Genomic DNA, 18,677 nt, shown 5'->3' on the forward strand with positions numbered 1-18,677 from the left:
TGGTGTGCTTTTGTGGGCTGAGTTCCAGAAATGTTTAATTTTGATAGCTCTCTCAATATTATTATACTTTACTTTGCTTTTTTGATTCTGAAGGAGTTTCAGCTCAATCATTGCTGGTGCCGTCTGGGACAAAAGGCCCTTTCTAGGCCATTCATGTCACTGGGCCACTTTCACTCCTGAAGATGGAAGGAGCAGAAACCACCAGGCTTTGGTCTTCCTGTGTCATTGGATAGAGGGCTAGGAAATATCAGGCTTTATGGATAATACTTCTGTGGCTCATTCAGGCTCCATTTCACTGGCCTAATTCTACAGCAGTGTTATATCAGCGAGGTAGGGCTTCACTGATGCTTCTGAAGGCAGATCGGTTAGCTAGTTACCTGGTTATGGAATGAGGGTTAAGTTAGTCATCCAGTGCTGTGATGTTGCCAATATGTGTGGAACGGACAGCCCACCAGTGCACTGAATGTGGAGTGTGTTTTTGGTGGGTCTGCCAAGTCTGAAACAGCCACTGTGGGTGAATCAACACACACATGTGTCCCGACTCCCTGACTCTAACAAAGGGGCTGGAGCACTTCACCATGTCTTTGCTGAGCTTTTCCATTCTTAGTCATTTGGCCAGAAAGGGAAACCTCTTAGTGATATTGATTGATTGATTGATTGATTGATTGTCTATGCCCGTTGGAGGTTTGGGGTTAAAGATCTGTCCAGAATCCAGTTTGGGATATACATGAAAGATAAGAAGAAACTCAGATTACTGACCTTCCTCAAGTCCAAAGGTCACTAGTCAGAGTTTTTCTTTTTATTAACCATCCTTCTATTCTCTATATCCATGAGTTTTCAGAATCTTTTTATTGTTTTCCATTGACTTGTTTCAGAGTATTAAATTGTATTTAGAAGGAAAGATCAGGAAAAACTGAAACTATACAACTTTGTTCCAGAGCATGCATTTACCATAGATGTTGAATAATGTTCTTCTTTAAAAACATAATAAAGTGTAAACATATTTTGGGTAATATTTATTTCACTCCAAGAACAATCAGCTTCAAGTCAACGATTATTTATTACATAAAGAATTAAGCCAGGCATTATATGAGATACTAATATTTGTGAAAGACTCAAATGATGCTGTTGAGGATCTTTCTGCTGACTAGTCTAGTAAGAAGAGGAAGTTAGGGAAGAAACAGAAAATTAAATAAATATCGTGCCACAGAAAGGTATACAGTAAGTACAAAAAAATTTAAAATAACATAAGAATGGTTTTTTAAAATGTCTCTTAGATAATGTTTTCAACTAAGTTATCATCTGAAATCAAATAGAAAAGCTATTAATGTTTATGACAATTTAACATGTATAAATTGAAACTGTCTCCGAAATTTAACATATAAGTTCAACTTACCCTTAAAACTTTTTGTTTTAATTATTGTGGAAATATTTGCAAATAATTACATATTTAAAGAAATGTATAGTGGATCAATTTCCCATCACTTATATTCAATAACTATCTGTGTATGGCCAAGTTTTATTTTCTGTACACTCCCTATTCCCTTTTCCCTGTCAATATTTAAGAGGAAATTCTAGGCAATTTCTTGAGTCATTCCTTGATCAAAGCACTAATGACTTTTATCTCATGTTTTTTTCTCTTTCTCCTCTTCCCCACTGGATTCTCTTATAAGAAAAATTTCTGTACACTCATCCACATGCTGCTTTTCATTTTATTTATAGTGCTGCAGCTCTGATGGTTCAATTCTCCCAGAAGATGGATCTTTAATGATTAGCACTACACACTGACCAACTCAGAAGAAGGAGCCGCACCACCTGTGACTCCAGCCCTGACTTCTGCTCCGGACCAGTGTTTCCATAACAGTGACTTCAAAATCACTGTGATTTGAAACCTTGTTGAACATGAAGGTGTTACTCCTGCTGCATTGGCTTGGGGTGTTTCTGTCCTGTTCTGGACACATCCAGGTGGAGCACCCCCAATATCACAGCCCTCCGGATGTGGTGATTCCTGTGAGGGTAACTGGCACTGCCAGAGGCATGAAACCTCCAGGCTGGCTCTCCTATATCCTTCCCTTTGGAGGTCAGAAACACATTATCCACATGAAGGTCAAGAAGTTTTTGTTCTCCAAACACCTCCCTGTGTTCACTTACACAGACCAGGGTGCTATCCTTGAGGACCAACCTTTTGTCCAGAATAACTGCTACTATCATGGTTATGTGGAAGGGGACCCAGAATCCCTGGTGTCCCTCAGTACCTGTTTTGGGGGCTTTCAAGGAATATTACAGATAAATGACATTGCTTATGAAATCAAGCCCCTAGCATTTTCTACCACATTTGAACATCTGGTATATAAGATGGACAGCAAGGAGAAACAATTTTCAACCATGAGATCCGGATTTATGCAAAATGAAATAACATGCCGAATGGAATTTGAAGAAATTGATAATTCCACTCTGAAGCAAAGTTCTTATGTGGGCTGGTGGATTCATTTTAGAATTATTGAAATGGTAGTTGTCATTGATAATTATCTATACATTCGTTATAAAAGGAATGACTCACAGTTGCTGGAGGATCTATATGTTATTTTTAATATAGTGGATTCCATTTTTGATGTAATTGGTGTTAAGGTGTTATTATTTGGTTTGGAGATCTGGACTAATAAAAACTTCATTGTAATAGATGATGTAAGGAAGTCTTTGCACCTATATTGCAAGTGGAAGTTGGACAACATGACTCCCCGGTTACGACATGACACCTCACATATTTTCACAAGTCGAGGATTAAGAGGGTTAAGTGGCATAGGAGCTGTTAGCGGAATGTGTACACTAGACCGCAGTTGTGCAATTGTTACTTTCATGAACAAAACTTTGGGCACTTTTTCAATTGCAGTGGCTCATCATCTAGGTCATAATTTGGGCATGAACCATGATTATGGTACATGTCGTTGTTCACAATATCTATGCATAATGCATGAAATTAACCCACCAATAACTAAATTTAGCAATTGTAGTTATGGTGATTTTTGGGCACACACTGTAGAGAGGACAAAGTGTTTGCTTGAAAATCTCTACACAAAGGACATCTTTAATAGGAAGCGCTGTGGGAACGGTATTGTTGAAGAAGGAGAGGAGTGTGACTGTGGGCCTTTAAAGCATTGTGCAAAAGATCCCTGCTGTCTGTCAAACTGCACTCTGACCGATGGTTCTACTTGTGCTTTTGGGCTTTGTTGCAAAGACTGCAAGTTCCTACCATCAGGGGAAGTGTGTAGAAAGGAGGCCAATGAATGTGATCTTCCAGAGTGGTGCAATGGTACTTCCCATAAGTGCCCAGATGACGTTTATGTGGAAGATGGAATTCCCTGTAAGGAGAGGTCCTACTGCTATGAAAAGAGTTGTCATGACCGCAATGAACAGTGTAGGAGGATTTTTGGTGCAGGGGCAAATACCGCGAGTCAGACTTGCTACAAACAATTGAACACCTTAGGTGAACGTGTTGGTCACTGTGGTATCAAAAATGCTTCATATATCAAGTGTAATATCTCAGATGTCCAGTGTGGAAGAATTCAGTGTGAGAATGTGACAGAGATTCCCAGTTTGAGTGATCATACTACTGTTCATTGGGCTCGCTTCAATGACATAATGTGCTGGAGTACTGATTACCATTTGGGGATGAAGGGACCTGATATTGGTGAAGTGAAAGATGGAACAGAGTGTGGGATAGATCATATATGCATCCACAGGCACTGTGTCCATATAACCATCTTGAATAGTAATTGCTCACCTGCATTTTGTAACAAGAGGGGCATCTGCAACAATAAACATCACTGCCATTGCAATTATTTGTGGGACCCTCCCAACTGCCTGATACAAGGCTATGGAGGTAGTATTGACAGTGGCCCACCCCCTAAGAGAAAGAAGAAAAAGAAGTTTTGTTATCTGTGTTTATTGTTGCTTATTGTTTTGTTTATCTTATTATATTGTCTTTATCGACTTTGTAAAAAACATAAGCCAATAAAAAAGCAGCAAGATGTTCAAACTCGATCTGCAAAAGAAGAGGAAAAAATTCTGCATCCACCTCATGAGTTACCTTCCCATAGTCAACCTCGGGTGATGCCTTCCCAGAGTCAACCTCCTGTGACACCCTCCCAGAGTCAACCTCGGGTGATGCCTTCCCAGAGTCAACCTCCTGTGACACCCTCCCAGAGTCAACCTCGGGTGATGCCTTCTCAGAGTCAACCTCCTGTGATGCCCTCCCAGAGGCAACCTCAGTTGACACCTTCCCAGAGTCAGCGTCCTGTGACACCCTCCCAGAGCCAACCTTGGGTGACACCCTCCCAGAGTCAACCTCATGTGACACTTTCCCGGAGTCAAAGTGGGAAACCAAAGCAATCAGTACCATTTCCAAAATCTGTATCTGGAAAAGGTACATTAAAAAAATAATTCCTAGTATGTTTCTACTTACTCTTCATTGTTTTAAATAATTTGAAAGTTTATTTTTCTGAAAACCTTGCCACTTTATATTTCCTAAAAAAGCCATGGCATATGTGTAGCATACCAGTTTTTAACTTGTTGTTTTTCAGCTTCCAAATCCTTTCTTCTCTTTCATTCTACTGTGCAGGAACCATATTTCTTCTAAACCAGCCCTCATCCTATAGGGATTTGCAACAGGGAGAAAGAATAGGAAATTAGAAATCTGGGAGATCTCTTTTCTTCCTGATTTCCTCCAAAATCACTCATATGGTTTCCCTTTTTCTGACTGAGCTCTGTTATAGTACTAATCTTGATGTAATGGATGAAGCAGAAGTGAGGAGGCATCATATGCTTTATTTTTTTAATTTACTTTTAATTTTCACGGTGTTTGTTTGTTTGTTTGTTTTTTACCATTGCCCTTCACTGTCTCTGGAAAATTACTTAAACTTATAGACAGTTTACTTCAAAATAAGGTGGGATAATAATAATAGTTCTCTTTCAACATCTGGGTTCCTCTGGTTATAAAATGAGATGAAGCACAGCACTATTCACAGCAGCAAAGACATGGAATCAACCTAGGTGCCCATCAATGGTGAAATGGTGTATTAGGATTCTCTAGAGGGACAGAACTAATGGAATACAAACACACACACATACCACACAGAGAGAGAGAGAGAGCGAAAGGGGAGTTTATTAAGTATTAGCTCACACAATCACAAGGTTCCACAATAGGCCATCTACAGGTTGTGGAGCAAAGAAAGCCAGTCCGAGTTCCAAAACTGAATAACTTGGAGTCTGATGTTTGAAGGCAAGAAGCATCCAGCATAGGAGAAAGATGTAGACTGGGAGGCTAGGTCAGTCTCCTTTTTCACATTTTTCTGCCTGCATATATTCTAGCTGTGCTGGCAGCTGATTAGATTGTGGCAACCCAGTTTAAGGGTGGGTCTGCCTTTCCCAGCCCACTGACTCAAATGTGAATCTCCTTTGGCCACACCCACACAGACACACCCAGAATCAATACTTTGTATCCTTCAATCCAATCAAGCTGACACTCAATGTTAACCATCGCAAGTCCACCCCCTGTCAACTTGAACCCATACGCCCCTCCTGAGATCATGCATAATCTTCAAATAAAGACAATAATACGGTCATGATTATGCCTAAAATAATACAACTATCCTTCGTACATCTGGAAACTCACCAATCTCCAACCCAAATACTATTATATAAAATTAACAATACTTAAATGCGGATATGAAGTCAATAAATCTAGTTACGTGATAAATGAGAAAGGAGATAAAATGAATTTATTTTCTTAGTGCAAGTGTATACATGCACAAAAATGTTTTTAACAAAAGAAGGAGGAAATACTGATGACAATTTCAGTCCTCGTTTCTGCAGCTGGTCACGTGGTCATGGCTAGTATTGATGATTACCTTCTACTACCCATTCTGTATTCCCTTTGCCTTCAGCAAGCACCTCGGCAGGTCCTTTTTTTTTTTTTTTTTCTCCTGGTGGAGTGACCCAAAGCTTCATTCCTGAAGGGTCTGGATCATTTGTAGTCTTGCCTGGATTGGGCTGTTGTAGTTTCCCGTTTACCTTAATCACAGGGCATGGCAACACTAAGAGATGCCCTGTATTCCATGCATACTCTTCCTTACCTCGATTGTGGAGTAATAGACTGATTTCGTCTTAATAGTCTGGGTAAATCACCCCAGCGAACACTGTAACTCCCTTCTTAGCCTGTTGACTTAAAGGTATGAGGAGCACAAAGTGTCCAGGTGGCAATCTTAACTTCCAGTTTCATGGAATCATTGTTGTGTATCCTGGTGCCAGCATTCCTCCCTCTGGAACTAAGACCTCTAGGCCAGCAGAACATAATGTCATGGAAGAAGGAAGCAAAAATGTTGCTAGTGGATCACTATGGGTAATGATGATTGGTGTCACTTCCACCCCTTGATCCCTGGAGCCATGAATCCTGGCTATGGGAGTAACAGTACCCTATATCGGATGCTGATTCAGAGCATATACCGCCTTGTAGAGAACTTTGCCCCAACCATGAAAAGTATAGTCACCTAGTTGGCATTGTAATTGTGACTTCAAAAGGCCATTCAACCATTCTATCAATCCAGCTGCTTCAGAATGATGGGGAACGTGGTAAGACCAGTGAATTCCATAAACAGGAGCCCACTGCTACCCTTCTTTAGCTGTAAAGTAAGTGCCTTGGCCTGAGGCAATGCTGAGTGGAATACCATGATGGTGGATAAGGCATTCTGTGAGTCCACAGATGGTAGTCTGGCAGAAGCATTGCATGCAGGATAGGCAAACCCATATCCAGATTAAGTGTCTATTCCAGTGAGGGCAAACCTCTACTCTTCCCATGATGGAATAGGTCCAATATAATCAACATGCCACCAGGTCACTGACTGATTACCCTGAAGAATGGTGCTAAATCAAGGGCTCAGTTTTGGTTTCTGCTGCTGGCAAACTGGGCACCCAGCAGTGGCCTTAGCCAAATCAGCCTTGGTGAATGGAAGTCCATGTTGCTGAGCCCATGCATAACTTCTGTCCCTGCCACCATGGCCATTTATTCATAGGCCCACTGGGTGATGATGGGGTGGCTGGGGAAAGAGGCTGAGTGGTATCCACAGAAAAGATAATCTTACCCACTTGATTATTAAAATCTTCCTCTGCTGAGGTCATCTATTGGTGAGCACTCACATGGAATACAAATATCTTCACAGTTTTTGACCACTCAGTGAGTTCCATCCACATACCTCTTCCCCAAAATTCTTTGTCACTGATTTTTCAATCATACTTGTACCAAGTCCCAGACCATCTAGCCAAACCATTGGCTATAGCCGTGAATTAGTATAGAATTGCACATCTGGCCATTTCTCCTTCTATGCAAAGTGCCCAACCAGGTGCATTGCTCAAAGTTCTCTGCACCGGGAATGAAAATTTCCCTTCATGCCTGTCCTTCAGAGATGTCCTAGAAAGGGTTTGTAGTGCTGCAGCTGTCCACTTTCCAGTGATGCCTGTATATCATAAAGAACCATCTGTGAATCAGGCCCTAGTCTTCTCTTCCTCTGTCGACTGATCATAGATAACTCCCCATGAGGCCATTGGTGCAGGCTGGTTAAGAGAAGGCAGGGTTGCCGGAGTGGAGACCATGGGCATTTGAGCCACTTCCTCTTGCAACTTACTTGCACCTTCAGGACCTACTCGAGCCTTATCACGTAAATACCACTTTCATTTGATAATGGAATGCTGCTGTGCATGACCTAATTTATGGCTAAATGGGTCAGGAAACACCCAGCTCATGAAAGGCAGTTCAGGTCACATGGTGACTTGCTGACCCATAGTCAAACATTCAATTTCCACCAAAGCCCAGTAACAGGCCAAGAGCTGTCTCTCAAAAGAAGAGTAGTTATCTGCAGAAGATGGCAGGGCCTTGTTCCAAAATCCTAGGGGCCTCTGCTCTGATTCACCTATGGGCGCCTGCCAAAGGCTGCGAACAGCATCCCGATCAGCCCCTGACACCTCAAGCACCATTGGATCTGTGGGGTCATATGGCCCAAGCGGCAGAGCAGCTTTCATCATTTTTCAAGGATCTCTTGCAGAACCTTCTCCTGTTCTGGAACCCACTTAAAACATGCAGCTTTTCGGGTCACTTGATAAATGCGTGCTGGAGTAACACACCCAAATAAGGAATGCAATGCCTCCAAAATCCAAATAGGCCCACTAGGTTTGGTGCCTCTTTTTTGATAGCAGGAGGGGCCAAATGCAGCAACCTATCCTTCACCTTGGAAGGGTTATCTCGACAGTTCCAACACCACAGGACCCCTAGAAATTTTACTGAGGTAGAAGGTCCCTGAATTTTAGTTAGATTAATTTCCCATTCTCTGGCATGCAAATGTCTCACTAATAAGTCCAATGTGTTTGCTACTTCCTGCTCACTGGTTCCAATCAGCATAATGTCACCAATGTAATTTTCCAGTGCAATATCTTGTGGGAGTGAAAAGTGATCAAGGTCTCTCCAAATAAGATTATGACATAAAGCTGTAGAGTTGATATACCCCTTAGGTATAATAGTAAAAGTATATTGTGAGCCTTGCCAACTGAAGTCAAATTGCTTCTCGTGGGGCTTTGGACAGGAATGGAGAAAACAATTTTGCCAATTCAATGGCTGCATATCGGGTACCAGGAGACACCAAGACCAGCTCGGTCATGGAGACCCCAACCCAGCAGCACTAGAGGAATTGAAGACAAAAACACAGAAATAGAGTCCAAAGTGGGAGTCAGAAGCTAACGGCCTTCAGAGCTGAAAGCCACGAACAGAGTTTGACCCACATATTTATTGACAGCAAGGTAGTGATAAGCATTGCTTCTGTAGATTATAGATTAACTGAAAGCATTCCTTATGGGAAACAAAGCATTCTCAGTGAGGAGCAGAGAAACAAGTTCTGGCAGATTATCTACAGCAAAAATATATTGTTAAGGTGCAGGCCACTCCTACTATTGTTTGTGTTTTGAGCAGTTTTCAACTCCTGGAGGGCCAGATGTTCCTTGTCCTGCTCCAGTAAACCAACAACTTCTAGTAGTGTGCATGATAGCCACAATGAGCATGTCACATTGCTGCAGAAATCCTGTTTATGGCCAGTTTCTTTAAGGCCTGTTTATGGCAGGCTTAGGGATTGTTCCCTGCATGTCTCCCTTTCTGTTTTTGCAAAGCAATAAAGGCAAAGGCAGCTTTTTTACAGTGGGCTACTTCTCACAGAATTTGGGATCCGCATCTGCAGACTACACAAAGACAACACCGATTGAAAGCACAATCATCATTGAAATCAGAGAGCTTCCAAGTGTCTTGATCCATTTTAATAGGAGGTAATCCATCTGAAGCTTCTTCAAGCACTTCAGTTCCTGGCATTAGTGTCAGATGTGCCTGAGAGGCTTGAAATACTTGTTCCTTCGGTTTTGCAATATCCAGAGATAAACTTCCAGTATGACCCTTTAAATGTCTCAACTCTGTCTCACTCATGCTCTGTTTCATTATACAAATGAGGAGTAATGCAAAAATCAGAAGTATTCCAGTCACATTGTAACAGCATTCTAAATTCTAAACTAGTTACTTGATCTCCTAGCCATATTACAATTTGTCGGAGATCATTGATTTGATTAGCTAATTTCTGGTCTATATTAGCTTGGGAATTCCACAGCAGAGTAGAACTTTACTGCCAATTATTTACATAGTCTGCTGTTTGTACTGTGGAATGCAAAGAAACTCCAGCTATCGTGGCAGTAGCTGTGACAGCAATCAATCACATAATGATTAAAATTAAAGTAGCAATGAAACACCAAAAGTGCCTCAAAATCTTTTGAAGAATTTCAGTAATAATATGCACAGAAGGAGAGGCTTCCCAAGGATGGGAAAGCCTTACAGGTATCCATACTCCTTCTAGGGCTCTTACCACTAAAATAGAATGATCAATATTACACAAGGAAGAATTCACACAAGAAGACAATATACATTATTGACAAGTAATATGATGATTAGGGAGATCAAGTTTTGAATTACCCACTACAAGCAGTAAAGGGGACTTATTGTCAGTCTCGACATGGCTGCAACTGGGGAGTCTTCGGGTGCCTCCCAAAATCTCTTCCTCAGCATCTGGCTCATGATAAGGTTTTAGGTGTATTGATGGTATCCAAATTGGCCGCTGGTTTTGGCCTGGAGAAACACAAGCATAGCCTCTACCTCATGTTATTATTTTACCTATTTCCCAAGTTTTTGTTATTGGATCTCTCCACCAAACCAGTTGTTCTGCTTCTGTCTTTGCACTGGTTTCTGTAGATGCCATTCAGCATCTTGCCTATAGGCAGGCTCAAAAAATTTAAAGTCAATAATGCTAGATTCAATTGCATATGTGGAATCCCATAGTCACTGTTTCCCCCTTTTTGTTTTTGTAACTGCTGTTTTAGGGAGAGATTCATTCTTTCCACAATGGTTTATCCTTGTGAATTATATGGGATGCCAGTAATGTGTTTAATATTCCATACAGAGAAAAACGTAGCTAGAGCTTGGCTACTATAGCCTGGGGCATTGTCCATTTTAACTGAATCTGGAATGCCCATAACTGTGAAGCATTGCAGAAGATGCCATTTAACATAGGCAGAAGATTCCCATTTGACAGGAGCCCAAACAAAGTGAGAAAATGTATGTATACATATATGTACATTAGCCAATTTACCAAAAGAAGGAACATGAGTGACATCCATTTGCCAAAGAGAATTAGGTTCCAATCCTCGAGGATTAATTCCTCCTGTAAAAGATGAGGAATGCACCATTTGGCAAGTTGGGCGTCATTAGATAATAGCTTTAGCTTATTTCCAGGTTATGCTGTATCTGCATTTGAGACCAGAGGTGTTAACATGAGTTAAATTGTGAAAGTGTTTAGGATTAGATAATGCAATAGTAACTAGGTGATCAGCTACTTGATTCCCTGCAGTCAAAGTTCCTGGAAGAGGTGTATGAGCCCTAATGTGAGTGATGTAAAAGGGTGTATTCCTCTCCTAACTGCTGTTTGAAATTGGGCAAATAAAGTCATCAGTTGCTCATCTGTATCGAATTGTTGCTGAGCATTTTCAACTAACTGTGTAGAATGAGCCACATATGAAGAATCAGAAATTACATTGACAGATATCTCGAAAGCAGTCAGCACCTCAATTACAGCTACAAGCACTGCTTTTTGAGCTGAAGTTTAGAGTGTCTGGAAAACTTTACTTTTTGACCCAGAATAAGAAGCTTTACCATTACTAGACCCATCTGTAAAAACATTTTCAGCACCTTCAATTGATTTAAATTTAATTATTCTAGGGAGAATCCAATTAGTTAATTTCAAAAATTGAAATAATTTTGTTTTCAGAAACTGATTATCAAGAACACCTAAGAAATCAGCTAGATGGGTTTGCCAAGTAAGACTATTTATAAAGGCCTGTTGTATATGTGTGCCTTCATAAGAGGGACATAATTTTTCCATGGTCAATAATTTTTCCATGGTCATATTCATGTAATTTAACAATTCGAGTACTCCCATTTCCTATCAGAGTAGCAATTTGATCCAAATAAGGAGTTAGAGTCTGTGAATTAGTATGTGGAAGAAAAAGAAGTCCTGCTCTTGGACAGTAACACCAGTAGGTGAATGCTGAGTTGGAAAAATCAATAAGTCTGAAGTCTTTTCTGGATCTATTCTGTTTATTTGAGCTTTATTCACTCACATCTCAATCAGCTATAACTCTGCCTGAGCCTCCTTTAATTGCCAAGGGCTAGTGAGACAAGGATCTCCTCTAAGGACAGAAAATAGATTACTTACGGCATAGGTAGGAATGCCTAGAGCAGATTGTATCCAATTAATGTCCCCTAGTGATTTTTGAAAGTCATTTAATGTTTTCAATTGATCCCTATGTATGGTTACTATCTGTGGCACAATGGTAATGCCATTTACTAAGGTCCCCAAGTAGGAGTAAGGGGTAGTAATCTGAATTTTGTCAACAGCTATAATTAAACCATCATGGGAAATCGAGTTTTGCAAGTGGTTATAACATTGGAGTAATATTTCCCGAGTGGAGGCAGCACAAAGAATATTATCTACATAATGAATAATGTAACACTGAAAATTTTTTATGAGTAGGTTCAATTGCTTGTCCTACATAAGTCTGACAAATTGTTGGACTGTTTAACAAGCCTTGTGGCAACACTTTCCAGTGAAAATGCTTATCAGACTGCAAGTTGTTTACTGCAGGAATTGTAAATGCAAACCATTCACAGTTTTGCTCAGCTAAGGGATAGTAAGGAAACAGTCTTTTAAATCTATAACCATTAAAGGCCAATGTTTTGGAATAATAGCAAGAGAAGGCAATTCTGGCTGCAATGCGCCTGTAGGTTGTATCATTGAATTAATGGCGCTAAGATTTGTCAACATTCTCCATTTACCTGATTTTTTTTTTTTTCTTTTTAATAACAAAGACTGGAGAATTCCAGGAGCAAAATGTTGGAGCTATGTGTCCTTTTTTTAATTGTTCAGTAACTAAGTCCTCTAAAGCCTCCAGTTTTTGTTTACTCAGTGGCCATTGTTTCGTTCAAATTGGCTTATCTGTTAACCATTTTAAAGGTATAGGTTCTGGAGGCTTAACAATGGCTTCCATCAAAAATGATATCCTAAACCTTGATGAGAATTCTGCCCTTCTGCTTGAAGTGGTTTCTTTAATCCTTGTAAATTTTTTCCTAATCGCATACCAGGAACATACCCCATTTCATGCATCATATGTTGACTTTGAGGGCTATATAGTTGTTCTGGAATTAACACTTGTGCTCCCCATTGCTGTAATAAATCTCTTCCTCATAAATTTATAGGTACAGAAATTACAATTGGTTGCATAGTCCCAGATTGTCCATTGGGTCCTTTACAATGCAAAGTACAACTGCTTTGATATACTTCAGGGGCTTTACCAACTCCAACTATGTTAAATCAAGCGGGTTGAAATGGCCACGCGAACAGCCAGTGCTGTAGAGAAATGATTGAAATGTCTGCTCCTGTATCTACCAATCCTTTAATTTTTTTCCCTAAATAGTTATTTCACAGGTAGGATGTTTATCAGTAATTTGATTTACCCAATAAGCTGGTTTGCCTTGTTTATTAGTGCTTCCAAATCCTCCTGTTCATTTAGTTTCACTTTTCCCCATTTCAACATATGGCACAATCTGGAGCTGTGTTATATGCTCTCATGGCTCTGCTTTCCAGGGAACAGAAGTAGATATAACAATCTAAATTTCCCCAATGTAATCTGAATCAGTGACTCCTGTTTGTACTTGTACCCCTTTTAAATTTAAACTAGACCTGCCTAGAAGTAATCCTACTGTCCCTGCTGGCAAGGGTCCGCGGACTCCTGTTGGCACATTTTGATGAGATTCCCCAGGCAGAAGGCTCACAGCTTTTGCACAGCATAAGTCTACTGCAACACTACTGGTAGTGACGGGGAACAGGCATCGTACCGGGTGAGGGAATGGCCTGAGTTGGGAATCCCTGGGTTTGAAACGGGGCCCGGACGGGCCCCTCATGGTGTTTCCTGAAATTGGGTTCCCTTCTTTATCAAACTTAGAGTGACACTGATTAGTCTAGTGTTTTCCTTTTCTACATTTTGGACATAGTTCAGACTCAGCAGTTTTCTTTTTTCCCCCAGTTGGCGGCCTGACTTGCTGATTTTTTTCTGCTTTCTTTTTTAGTATGACCATGCTTCCCACAGTTAAAACAAGCTCCAGGAAACAGAGTATTTCCTTTACCCATTCTCAGTCCTTCCATTGCCTAGGCTAGCAGAGTAGCCTTAATGCAGATTACCTCCAATATCATCACAAACTTTAATGCAGTGAACTAAATGTAGCTTTTCCTCTAATAGGTTGCAGAGTGGCTTGGCACTCAGGATTGGCATTGTCGAAAGCTAATAACCGCAACACTATATCCTGAGCAGCTGAATCTGCAATCACCTTTTTAAGAGACTCCTGTAACCTGGCTATAAAACCTGCATATGGTTCTTTTGGTCTCTGTTTGACAGCACTAAAGGAAGAGTATTGTTCTCCTCCTGAAGTGATTTTTTTCCAAGCTCTAATGAACACTATTCTAAGGTGCTCTATGGCATCATCCTGCATGACCACTTGTGCATCTAAACCAGCCAAACTACCGACCCCCAAAAGTTGGTCTGCAGTTACATTAATTTGAGGTTGGGCCTGGGCTTGTGAGCAGCCTGAGTGGAATCTTCATCTACCAACCAAGTTTTAAATTGTAAGAACTGAGCAGGACTTAGACAAGCTCGAGTAAGAGCACCCCAGTCTGTAGGAATCATCCAAATGGAGACAGCAGCATTCTTCAACAGTCTCATTACAAAAGGAGAACCTGGTCCATATAGATTAATAGCTTGTTTAAATTATTTAAGTATCTTAAAAGGAAAACGCTCAAACATAGCTATAATATTCCCCTGTTGATCAGGTCTGTGTATTCTAACAGGGAACTGTCAAACATCCATATAACCCTCTTGTCTAACTTGCTGGATTCCTACCTGAATGGAATTGAGAGCAGTCGCTCAAGGCACTGCTCGAACAGTCACTAGGACAATTACTTGCTGTCCAGTGTCCTCTGGAACAGAAAGATCTGGAGGGTCAGACCACTCCTTTTCTTCAAAATAATGAGGGTGTGCAGAGGGGTAGGGACAAACCTCTCCCTCATTTGCCATTTTAGCTGGCAAGGAAACCTGCTCTGGTACTTCGTTATACTCTCCTTCTTCCTCTGATTCCTTCTCCTTGTCATCTGTGTGGAAAGGCTCCAAAGTGGAATGAACCAGGGCCCACACTGACCAGATAGTTATAGGAATATCCTCAGCACCATCCTTATATGCCTTTTTCAGTGTGCTGCCTACATTTTCCCAGACTTCTACATTCATAGTTCCTCAGTTTGGGAAACCAGGGGCAATATTTCTCTACTGCACTAAAAAGCTGCATAAGTCGGCTAGTGCTAACCTTCACTTCCCCTTTTCTGAGGAGCTGCTGAAGCAGACTCAAGTAAGCCTTGTGTCTGCTCAACCCTCGTCCCATTGTTACCCTGATGCTTCCAAGCTCCCCTTCTTCTCACCATGGGGATTGCTTAAGAGTACTTGGGTGTCCTCCAGAATAGTTCCACGTTCTCCAACCATTGCTCTGGCGATGCTTCAACCCAGGTTCAAGCCCCCACGTTGGATGCCACTTACCGAGACCAGTTCAGTTGTGGAGACCCCAAACCAGCGGTGCTAAAGGAATTAAAGACAAAGATGCAGAAATAGAGTGCAAAGTGGAATCAGGGGGCTGACAGCCTTCAGAGCTGAGAGCCATGAACAGAGTTTGACCCACATATTTATTGACAGCAAGGCAGTGATAAGCATTGCTTGTATAGCTTACAGATTAACTAAGAGCATTCTTTACGGGAAACAAAGCATTCTTAGCGAGGAGTAGAGAAACAGGCTCTGGCTGATTATCTGCAGCAAAAATACATTTTTAAAGCACAGGCTGCTCCTGCTATTGTTTGTAGTTTGAGCAGTTTTCTGTTCTGGGCAGGCCAGGTGTTCCTTGCCCTGCTCCAGTAAACCAACCACTTCTAGCAGTGTGCATGATAGCCACCATGAACATGTCACATTGCTGCAGAAATCCTGTTTTTGGCCAGTTTCTTTAAGGCCTGTTTATGACAGGCTTAGGGCTTGTTCCCAGCAAGGAGATGTTTTAATTTTCTCAAGCAATGAAACCACATCTGGCACAGCAGCTGCAGTTGGAATCACGACTTGGTTAAGCTTACCATAATCCACACTCATTCTCCAACATCCATCTGTCTTCTGCACAGGCCAAATAGGAGAGTTGAATGGGGATGTGTTGGGAATCACCATCCTCTGCGACTTTCAAGTCCTTGATAGTGGCGCTAATCTCCACAATCCCTACGGTGATGTGTTATTGTTTTTGATTTATTATTTTTCTAGGTAGAAGCTCTAATGGCCTTTTCAACTATAATAGAATTTACTCTACCTGTCAGGGAGTCAATGTGGGGGTTCTGCCAGCTGCTAAGTATATCTGTGCCAATTATGCATTTCTGGCACTCGGGAAATGACCACAGGATGAGTCTGGGGACCCACTGGACCCACTGTAAGTTGGACCTGAGCTAAAACTCCATTAATTACCTGACTTCCATGAGCCCTTACTTTAACTGGAGGACCACAGTGACCTTTGTGGACTCCTTAGAATCAACGTCAACTCAGAGCCAGTGTCCAGTAGTCCTCAAAATGTCTGAACACTTCCCATTCTCCAACGCACAGTTACCCTGGCAAACGGTTCAAGGTCTCTTTGGGAAATGATTGGAGAAAGATTCACTGCAATAATTGTCAGTAATGTAGTAGGATCTTTCCTCAAGGGGACCCAGCCTCCCCTTCATTCAAGGGGTTCCGGGTCTGTAAACAGGAACCCCGAGTCTGGAAATTGACTGGGGCCATGATTCTCTGTTTTTATAATTCATATTACTCTTTCATCCCTTCTACTTAGAAATTTTCTGCTTATATAAATTAAGTAGGAATGCAGTAAATTTCCTATCAATTTCACTTCTAGGAACACCATGATTAATTAGCCAAAGTTAGAGCTCTACACAAGTCAGACTATTCTGATTGCTGTTTTGTCTCTGCTGTCCATTATGGTAGCTATGCCCACCTTGCCTATGATGGTTGAGTGCCACATTTTGGCCGCTGGCACCTCGGGATCCATTTATTCCCATTGTATTTAAATTTTGTAGTTGAGCGACTGCAGTTCCCACTGTTAGATCTGACATACAGAAAAGAGCAATTACAGGGCACTTCAAAGATGCAGGTGCTGTCCTTACAAATCTATATCACAAGGCATCAGTTAAGGGTATGTCTCCTGGATCCTCCCAGCTGGGATAAGTAGATCTAAAGTGACTAATCCGCTCCACCATCTCAACCTCCATAAGTCTTTGGATCCCTTCCTCCACATTAAACCAAGGGAGATTAGGCATTTCCAGCTTGCTCACAGTGGGTGATCTTTTAATACGTATTTCAGCTCACCAAGCAAATAAACTATTAGAATTTTTTTTAACTCCCCAAACTGCAGCATTGAATGCAGAGTCCCAGCTTAGTGGGCTCAAATTAATAAATAAATTCAGCCTGATCCAACTCTATGTTCCTTCCACCATTATTTCACACCCTTGATATTCATTCCCATGTCCGTTCTCCATGTTTCTGTTTATATAAATTAGAGAACTCAAGTGGGTCTTTTCAAGTATAGCACACCCCCTCATGGGTCACACTCTAACCTCAACTCTAGGAGTCTTTCAGGACTTTAGTCTAGTTATAGGTCTAGAAGCAAACAGGAGTGTTGGGAGTGGCTCCTAAGGAGAATCAACATTATCTTGCCTGGCATCTGCCTTAGAGGAGGCCACCACTGTTGCCTCAGGCAGCACAGGGTTTATCTCTTCAGATAAAGGTGAAAAAGCTGATGCCAGCACGGGTTGGAGAGGGGATGTCGCCACTACTGAGGATGGGGAAGCTGTTTCTTATGACAAAAAGTGTTCATCAGAGTTTACACTCAGTGTTCCCAGCTTCCACATGGTCCTCCTACACATTCTTATTCCAAGTTGCAGGGTCCCATTCTTTTCTAATCAATGCTCTCACTTTAACAATAGACACCTGGTGAGGCTATGCATGCACCTTTCATTGCAGGTCAGTCACTTACATGATAAGAACTTGTATCTGTTGTTCCATAATTGCAGCTGTTTCCCTACTGAAGCTGGGAGATAGAATCTCTGAGTTCATCATTTTCTTTCACCACTTTGTCCACTGAACTTAGGAGCAACCAGCCAACGTCATTATGTTCCTTGGTGCTCCACATATGGTCAAAGTTATCGTGTCACTAATTCCTCGCCTCTCACAAGTGATGAATCAAGAGTGCCACAGCATTTATTTTCCATAATTCTCTAAACAGTTCATGCCAAGGACTATCAGTGTTCTCCCTACTATTACAAGTAGAGTCCTTAGCATTTTTGGATCTAATCATATTAAGCAGTGAAGTCCAGAAACCCCCAAACCAATGAAAGAACTCCATCTATAATATTATGTTCTTCTAGAACCCCTTCTGGTACCAAAATCTATATTAGTCAGGGTTCTCTAGAAGAACAGAACTAATGGAATATATATTCCATTATATATATGTATATTCCTATATATATCATATAGATAGATAGATAGATACACACACACATATATATCCCACATATATGGGAGTTTATTAAGTATTAAGGCATACATTCACAAGGTCCCACATTGGTCAGTCTGTAGATTGAGGATCAAGGAGAGCCAGTCTGAATTCCAAAACTGAAGAACCTGGAGTCTGGTGTTCAAGGGCAGAAAGCATTCAGCATGGGAGAAAGATGTAGGCTAGGAGGCTGGACCAATCTCTCTTTTCACATTTTTCTGCTTGCTTGTATTCCAGCCATGCTGCCAACTGATTAGATTGTGCCCACCCAGATTAAGGGTAGTTCTGCCTTTCCTAGCCCTCTTATTCAAGTGTTAATCTCCTTTGGCAACACTCTTAGAGACACACCCAGGATGAATACTTTGTATCCTTCAATGTGATC

The 18,677-nt window shown here is 41.3% G+C and overlaps 1 protein-coding gene across 1 annotated transcript; it reads left to right on the forward strand.

The window, feature by feature from the left end:
* The first annotated feature begins 1,886 nt into the window (after window positions 1–1,886).
* On the forward strand, window positions 1,887–4,440 carry ADAM29 (ADAM metallopeptidase domain 29). The gene has a single exon (XM_028848897.2). It carries the CDS (start codon window positions 1,903–1,905, stop codon window positions 4,438–4,440), a length of 2,538 nt encoding a protein of 845 aa, XP_028704730.2. The 5' UTR covers window positions 1,887–1,902.
* The last annotated feature ends 14,237 nt before the right edge of the window (window positions 4,441–18,677 follow it).

The sequence above is a fragment of the Macaca mulatta genome, chromosome 5 (assembly GCF_049350105.2).
Source record: "Macaca mulatta isolate MMU2019108-1 chromosome 5, T2T-MMU8v2.0, whole genome shotgun sequence".
NCBI classification, from domain to species: Eukaryota; Metazoa; Chordata; class Mammalia; order Primates; family Cercopithecidae; genus Macaca; species Macaca mulatta.

Excerpts from the sequence above, each read along its gene's own strand:
- ADAM29 (XM_028848897.2), top strand. The coding sequence starts at position 1,903 with ATGAAGGTGTTACTCCTGCTGCATTGGCTTGGGGTGTTTCTGTCCTGT.